The 8,763-nt window shown below is 45.8% G+C and overlaps 1 protein-coding gene across 1 annotated transcript; it reads left to right on the plus strand.

Annotated features, from left to right (window-relative positions):
* Positions 1-5,490: 5,490 nt before the first annotated feature.
* kcnj16a (potassium inwardly rectifying channel subfamily J member 16a) lies at positions 5,491-6,732 on the plus strand (the record flags this gene model as incomplete). The annotated part of the gene is made up of 1 exon (XM_080835458.1): positions 5,491-6,732. One exon carries the CDS (start codon positions 5,491-5,493, stop codon positions 6,730-6,732), a length of 1,242 nt encoding a protein of 413 aa, XP_080691584.1.
* Between the last annotated feature and the right edge of the window lie 2,031 nt (positions 6,733-8,763).

Raw genomic sequence — 8,763 nt, forward strand, 5'->3', positions numbered from 1 at the left:
GATGATACCACATAAGACAAGACACGGTTAACTGTTTTACGCCACTAATGCGCTTGCCGTGCCTAGAAGGGGGGTAGGGATTGAGTTTGGGTGGGTTGGGGGGTGGAATTAGCAGGGAGTGGGTTCTCATTACGGCATCAGAAGAGGCTGTTGTGAATTTCTTGACAAACTTTTCCTTGTGGGACATAAAGTGGGCCTTATGTCGAGGAAGGCATGCATCTTCATTAGCTGATATTGGATTGGACTCCTCCAGGCTCAGAGGGTGCGTAATTAGGAATGCTTGCTCTACATACCCTCCCCTTTCCTCTCTCCCTCTCTCTCTCATTCTCCCTCTCTCTCTCTCTCTCTCTCTCTCTCTCTTCCTCTCTCTCTCTCCCTCTCTCTCTCTACCTCTATCTCTCTCTATCTCTCGCTGGAAGACACTGACACAAGCAAAAGGATGGAAGATACAAACACAGAGAGACCTTAAGGCAACAACCATATATCCTTGTCCACCACTGTTTAAATCAACCATGCAATAAAACACAATTTAGATTGGATGCATTGTGGCTTGACTGTTGTCTAAGAGAATATTCTTTCTCCCAAATCTTGTATGTGTTTTCATTGCTGAAATAGGGTATGTCAGCTGTGCAAGCCTCAGTGAATGATTTTTTTAAGTAGCTTCACTGGCATAGGATTACGGGCGCACTAAATCACAGAGCCCTTGGAGAAAATTAGTAAATGTTTTCTTTTTCACTGACAATAGTTGATGCACAGGGAAATGGCATGGTGATATATTAGAGCAGCAGATATATTAGACAAACCACACGCTCACTGTGACTTTGATGAGGAGTAATGAAGTAATTGCAGGTATCTGGTACACAGGTTCAAATCTAAAGTTCAAATCATGAAAAATCTCTTATTTCTCAGTTGACGGTAGAGTTGATTAACAATGGCTATGGAGTTTCAAAGAGTTCCTGACATAGACTCAATAGCTTTGTATGGCTTTAGGGGTCTGAGTGGCACAGAAAAAAACTTTTTACATGTAGGTTTTGGAATGGTGTCATCTGGACAACAATGTTATCACAGGGCTTAATCACAACACTCTTTTTCCTGCTTACATATTGGGTATCACGGAGCATGGGATGAGGGAGGGGTGCAAGGACAATTATTCTGCCCTTTTTCCCCTCCTTTTCTCTCTATGAATCATAGATTGTGTTCTGCGCGCTAGGCAACGGGGGCCAGGGCTTTGGCCCGAAAGGAAGTGGGCTCTGTCGAGCCGACACCGGGCTCTCTGTGTCAGATAGCGACGCTTGACTCGGCAGCCCTCTCAGCCTGGGCGGAGGGGGGGGGGGTTGACCATACACGGGGAGGATGCGTTCAGTGGTTTGGCCGCCATTGAGCTGATCCCTGCCGATGATCGTACGAAGGAGACGCCCCATAAGTTTCCAAACCCCCCACCCCCCCATCACCTCCTTCTCCTCGTCCTCCTCCAACCTAAACCCTCTCAACCTTTTCTCTCAACTCTTTCCCTCCGTCTCTCCTTCTCCCCTCCGCTAACCTTAGGGCAGGGAAAGCACAGTGGCGCTTCCTCGGGTTGGAGCTCTGACAGCGCTTTGGCTGGCCTCCACCCAGAGAGCCGTCACCGGTGGGCCGGGCCAAATGCTCTGCTCAGTCCAACCAACCTCAGCCCGCAGTCCAGAGCCATTAAAGCGCACTGGCTATCTTACCACAGAAACAGAGACAGAGAGAGAGAGGCAGAGAGATGAAAGGAAAGAGAGCGGTAGAGGGCGAGAGAGGAAGAGAGGGCAAGAGTGGAAATGATGGAAGGAGAGAGACAGGGAGGGTTAGAGAGAAACAGAGAATGCAAGTCAAAGAGAGATGAGATGGAGAGAGGGAGGGAAAAAGACTGACAGAGAGAGTGAAAGAGAAAGGAGGAATCAGTTAACTCAAGAGGAGAGAGGAAGCAGTTACCTCAAGTAGAGAGTGGAGACAGACAACCGGCAGCTCACCGAGGCAAAGGAATCGAGTTACAAGTCCCAGCCAGCAGCAGACACTGTGGTGACACTGGCCCAGATCCGAGACAGATCAGGGACAGAGCTCTTCCAGGGCCACCTGACATCAGGGATGCTCTCCTGTCAGTCAACAATTAGAGCGTGGTGCTAGCAATATACAGGCAATGGGTTCACTTCCACAGGTGAAGAAATTAAAAGTAATTAAAGTAATTAAAAGTGATTAAAGGTAGAAAGTATAAGAATATCCTTTTCAGGCTCTTTTTACATTTGTTCCACTGTGCAACTGAGATGCAGAAATGTGAACCAAATGTAACATGATTGTTGTTTGTTTAAAAAAAATAAAGAACGGAAAATGTAAACAATCGTCATCAAAAAGTAAATAATCCATTTTTAGGACTATCTGTAAATGGCATGACTAATGGTAGCATTGTGGGAAGTTCTTAGTTAAGAAAAAAAGCTGCCTTCACATTCAAATACCCATCCATTGAGACACACACATACACACACAATCTACAGCGGCCTGTTGAAACAGGGTTTGCATCTCTAGGCAACTGCCCCATTATGATAAACTGTATTGACACAGTGGATGAAGGGAAGCTGGAAAGAAACCGAATCACAAATGATAAACATTCCCAGATTGACCTCTTAAAATAGACTAGGGGAAAACGCACCAGGCGAAGGAGCGGCACCGTCAGGCCAAAGCCAGCCCGATAAAAATATGACAAAACTATGTGAACGAATATGACAACAAAAACCCACCATGGAAAAAGAACAGGGAATGAGGGCCAGCTTCCTTCGTCTCTCTCCACTGCGTTTTCCCTTCAGTCCCTCCGCCATTTTTCCCCTTCAGCCGGCAGAAAAGAGACTTCCGTCCGGCGGCGTTCCGGTGGGCGCGGAGCGAGGAAGGGAGAGGTTGGAGATTTCCAGTGATCCCGGCAGGGGTGGACGGGATCTGTTTGCGATGCATGGCCAGATAGTTTTGCTTAGGCGGTTCCGCTGCCGGTAAGTGGCAGGACAAGCAGGTGAAAAAAAGGGTGAGCCTCAGGACCCTGGGCGCACGCATAGCCACAAGGTCCAACTCTAATAAGAACCGAGGCGCAAGGCAAAACATCCCAAAGGGAAACCGATGCAGAACCAGGTGTGGGCCAGAGACACTCAGCAGTATGGATTTGTTATCAGAGAAAGGAGCAAGAGGAAACGGCCAACTACAGCATGCTAGTTAGTCTACCCTACACCCAAACTAAACCTGCTGGAAAACTCAGTCTGAGCTCGTCTTATCATTTATGCTAATTTGTGCAGATTTGAACGGTTTGTGCTGTGTGTGTGAGTGTTTTAGTGTGTGTTTAGCTGTGAACGATGAGAGAACTAAAGAGTGAAAAAAAAGAGCGAAATATTTCCCACTCATGTACATTATGCTGGATTTTCTATTTCCAATTCCTCCAGACCAGCTGAAGATACTCCCTCCCTCTCCTTTCAGGCGAGTGACACGCAAGGCGAGGTCAGAGGTGGCGGAGGAATAAAATTAAAACACAAAACAGAAGTAGCGAGTCAAGTGTAATCATAGGCATCCGTTTCTAACCCAGCTATGCTAAACAAGCAATTCCTTATCATTACGGCGAGGGTGGAAAATTTGGCGGTATGTGTCCACAGAAAATGAGCCAAAAGTGTGTGTGTGTGTGAGTGTGTACATATGTGTGTATTTGTATGTGTGTGTCTTGGTGTGCTTGTCAAACATGGGGAACATTCTATTCTATTGAAAGTGTGTGTGTGTGTGTGTGTGTGTTTTGCGTCTGTGAAAACATGTGAACCTGTCAATGTGCCTCTTCCATTGAAAAGGCAGCGGCCTCAGAAGCCCACAAATCACTGAGGTGGAAGCAGGATCTAGCCTATTCTTCACCTCATCTAAATCACTGTGCAGAACTATACCCAAGCGAGCGGGGTGCAAGCCTCTGGTGTGTGAATGTGTGAGAGAGAGAGCAACTGCGTGTGTTCGTATGGTTTGTATGCTTGTGTGTGTGTGCATGCTTGCATGGTCCAATCAGCAGAGTCTCTGCACGTATGTTTGTGAGTATGGGTGTGTGCATTTGAGTGCATGTGTGATGAGTGTATGTTTGTGTGTGCTCATATACTTGTGTGTGTGTGTGTGTGTGTGTGTGTGTGTGTTTGTGCGTGTGCTAGTGTGCGTGCAAGTGTGTGTGTGTGTGCTTGTGTTCTTTCATAGCCTCATCAGTAGAACCATCCGGATTGTCCTGTCCCACCAACCCACCCACTGACCCTGCTGTCACACACACAGCCATGCCCCAGCACCTTTCACAAGTGTGTCTGGCAGACTGAGCCCTTTCTTAACCTGACCCAAACAAGACCTCCCACAGACGAGGCGCTGATGTTGATGGATGTCAAAGCTCTGTCAGGTTGATTGATACCTACAGACAGGTCCCAGCATCCCAATACATTTTTCTGGGCCTGCACTAAACAAGAGGTGTTGTTGAACGTGTGACCTCATCATTTCCCCCCCTTAAAAAAGCTCTCCGGCTCCACTATGTTCTGTTCTTTTAAGCCACAGGGAGTGTTTTGGTGACCTGGAGAACCGAAGGCGTTCGATCATCTGTGTGGAATGGTAAAAACCTTTGGCTGGAATACCGCCTTGACCCCGAAAAACAACACCCAGCCCCAACAGCGACAAGATTAGGCCACCAGCGACCAAAACACTGCTGACTAACCGACAAACAATGTGGGAGTTCGGAATCTTTAGTCATTAAAATCGCACTATACTTAGACATGGTTATGTGTTTACTAAAAAACAGCAATTATAGGGATGTTTTTAGACACTCATACACGGACAGAAGCATAGTGAGATGTTTGACAACCACAAGGAGAGGCAATGAGGCAGTTTGAATACTCATAGTTTCCCCATTAATGGTGTTTCACTACTACATGTCAGTTGACTTATGTAGCCTTGCTTTTCCTCTTCTTGACTAATGACTGATCGCTGTAGGTATAATCAGCTCTTTCACCAGGAACAAACCTGCAGCTTTGTTGCTGGGGTGAAAGGTGTCTGCTTGAACGATGGTTTCTGTAACTAGTTGAAGAAAACAGACATGTGGCTTATTCATGAATAATGACCACAGCTTAATTTCTTTCCTTTCTTCTCTTGGCTATTTTAAATCTTTCTGGATCATTTATTTCACTTTCTTTGTGACACATCACATCTCTTCAGCTCACATCAACAACTACAGGAAGAAAAGGGAAAGGGAAGCAAGCAGGATTTGCTTCATTTGCTACAAATTGCTAAAATATTCTGATTTCTTGGAAATGTTTTATTTTGCAGTGCACCAACAGGGCCTCTTCCTGATTCTTTTTCTTTATGCAAAGAACCTCAAAAAAGCTTGTTGCATTCCAAACACTTTGCTTACACAAGACACAAACACCTGCACTTAGCCTGTACTAGAGGAATGTTTTAACTGTTATCATCTTCTCCATTGCCAGGTCTTATACAATGTCCACACACTACTCCACAGTCCAGCGGCTCGACGACACCCTCAGCCTGCAGACGGAGGACGGGTGGCCCTCGAATAAGCGTCGGTACGTGCGCCGGGATGGCACCTGCAACATGGTGTTCCGGCATATCCCCGAGGAGTGGTTGCATTACGTGACGGATATCTTCACCACGCTCATTGAGACCCGCTGGCGCGTCATGCTGCTCATCTTCGCCCTTTCCTACATCCTGTCATGGCTCCTGTTTGGCATCCTCTTCTGGGTCATCGCCCTGGCGCATAACGACATGAAAGACCACTACAACGCGCCCTGCATGGACGGGGTGCGCAGTTTCACAGCGGCCTTTCTGTTCTCGCTCGAGACGCAGACGACCATCGGCTATGGCTCGCGCGGCATGACAGAAAACTGCATGGAAGCCATTGTGCTGGTGACCATCCAGGACGTCATCAGCGTCTTCATCGACACCTTCGTCATAGGCATCGCCGTGGCCAAGATGGCGTCAGCGCGCAAGAGAGCTCAGACGATTGGCTTCACCCACTGCGCCGTGGTCAACCTGCGCAACGGGGACCTCTGCCTGTCGTGGCGCGTGGGCGACTTCCGCCCCAACCACATGGTAGAGGGCACGGCTCACGCGCAGATCGTCCGCCACACTGTGCACACCACCGGGAGAGTCGACGTGTCCTACAAGGACCTGCAAATCCACGAGAAGGACTTTCTCCTAGCCATCCCCACCACCGTCTTGCACAAGATCGGCCCCAACAGCCCCCTCTACCGCATGAGCCTCCGGGACCTGCGCAGGGAGGCCTTCGAGCTGGTGGTGTCCTTCACCTACACAGACGACTCCACGGGCATCCTGCACCAGACCCGCACCTCCTACACGCCCAACGAGATCCTGTGGGGCCACGTCTTCCAGGAGATGCTTAGGGTCACCAGGAAGAACTACAAGGTGGATTACGCACTCTTCAACCACACTGGCAAGGTGCACGTGCCGGAGGTCAGTGCCGAGGAGTACCACCGTACCAAGATCTCCCCGTGGCTAAGGCACTCTCCCCGAATGTCTCCCCGACTGTCTCCACGACTGTCTCCCCGACTGTCTCCCCGACTGACCAAACTGCCCACGGTGACAGTGGAACTGGTGAGCGGGAATGAGATAGAAAAAGACACAATAGACAACTGTAACACACTCAAGAATGAGATAGAGAAAGACACGATAGACAGCTGTAACACACTTAAGATTGAATAATAACAGTGGAAGAGTTTGTTTGGAAAAACAAATATATCCATTTTTATGAATTTTCATAAATCATATGTATTTATTGTGCACTGCAGGTAATATCAATTAAACTGCAGTTTGCTTCTTTAGATTAAGTCAAAATAATGCAGCTTGACTGCAATTAAAAAAAAACATGATTTGCACAAATTCATTAAAATGGAGATATCTGTTTTTGCAAATGAACTCTTGGTATCTTCTACATGTTCAGAGAATATGAAACCTGGACAGAGACTAAAAACGTTATAAAACATGTATACATATTGTAACATTGCTAATAAGGTATTATTACATCGTGGCTTGTATTTGATGGGAAGTGGTATATTGGTGTGGCACTATGAACCAATTCCAGACGTGAGTTTCCTAAATGTATGTCTTTGAAATTCATGGGACCTGTCTTAAACTGAGTGATGTGTGTATTTTTAACAGTTTAACCATTTTTAAGTAATAGTTTGGACGTACGCTTTTTTGATGGACAAGTGGACAGGACTTTATTCAGAGTAACACAACGGTGGAAATTACACCCCAGAAGTAGGATAGGACTCTTTAGTTTACCTCTGTCGATGCTATAAAATCATTTTCTGGCCTTTTGTACATAAACAATTAAACTGTTGGGTCAATTCGACTTAAGAGTCTCCAAATTAGGCCAAATTAGAAATAGCACTCTACTAAACCTACCATATGCTTATTTGAGTGTCTTTGGCTATTATCTATGGCTATTAGCGGTTGACAGCATTGACTTCTTAGACTTGTATATAATGTCACCACATCATACCAAATCATTGCCTTAGAGTCAAACTGATGTGTTGTGGATCCACTTTTAGTCGCTGTCAGGCATCTGGGATATTTTCTGTTACAAAATCCCTGTATTACAATGACCATGTGATGTACCATACATTTCTATAAAAATTAAAGATTGTTTTTTTCAAACCACTCTGTGTTTTACTCTTCAACCGAAATAGTTTTCAGTTTTCATTTCTGATGTACCCACTTGAGGTAACCAGAACCAGAGCATAAGGTACAGACCCCACCTCTGGTGTGGTGACCCATCCTAATCTGTGATCAGTATGGTGAATGTATCAGGGGGAAAAACAGGGGAAACACAGGGGAAACATGAAGCTGATTGCTGAATGTGAGATCTAACTAAAGATTATAGGATCATATTCCACCACTTTGGCAAAACAGAGGTCAGTTCTCCAGTAGCACTGGCCTCGGCCGTGACTCGACCCTAGCTGGACACAACACAACACTTCATCATATTTCTCTTTTTTCACTGTGCATTTAAAGGCCAAAATAAAAGATGTTCCAGCAGTGTCTTCCTTGGCACCAGAGGGTTTGCAGGCCTGTGACCATAGGTGTCAGTCACGCTGGGGGCGTGTCTTCACACTGCTTTTTCTTATCACCAGTTTCATCCCCACCGCTTTTGACAACTGACAATAAAGTAGCTACTAACTACTAACTAATAATGAGTAGCTTCTCAAAGTGCTTAATCACCAGTTTATTGATGAAAATTGAATGAAAACATGAAGATGAAAGTTGTGTAATGTTAGTCTATGTGTTCAGGCCACATATTTATGTAGTCTATCCTTTCATGACCCCCAGTCAGATGATATCACCTTTGTTCCAGTGCAAGCTAGGCTATGTCTATTTCTATGTCTATTTCTGTCAGAAATATGTCTTCCTGGCATTATGTGGTTTTAAAATGTGCTAACAGAGATCACAGTTTTGGTTCAGCTTGCAATGCAATGAAAAGAAGGTGTTGCTGCACTAAAAATGTCTGAAACAAGTGCTGTGAAGTGTAATGACAGCATGTCTGGCCAAAGAGAATCCCTCACCAGCTATCTACTAGTTCATAATGTCTAACATAGCCTACATAACCGTCATGAAATTATATGTGGATAACTTTCAGTGGTAAAGGTAATAATTATTATTAGGTTATTATATTAAGGTTTATTATCATTAAGCTTTGCTGTGTTTGGTCAGTCACTGGCCTACACTGGTCAG

Source organism: Sprattus sprattus, assembly GCF_963457725.1.
Source record: "Sprattus sprattus genome assembly, chromosome: 3".
Classification (NCBI taxonomy): domain Eukaryota; kingdom Metazoa; phylum Chordata; class Actinopteri; order Clupeiformes; family Clupeidae; genus Sprattus; species Sprattus sprattus.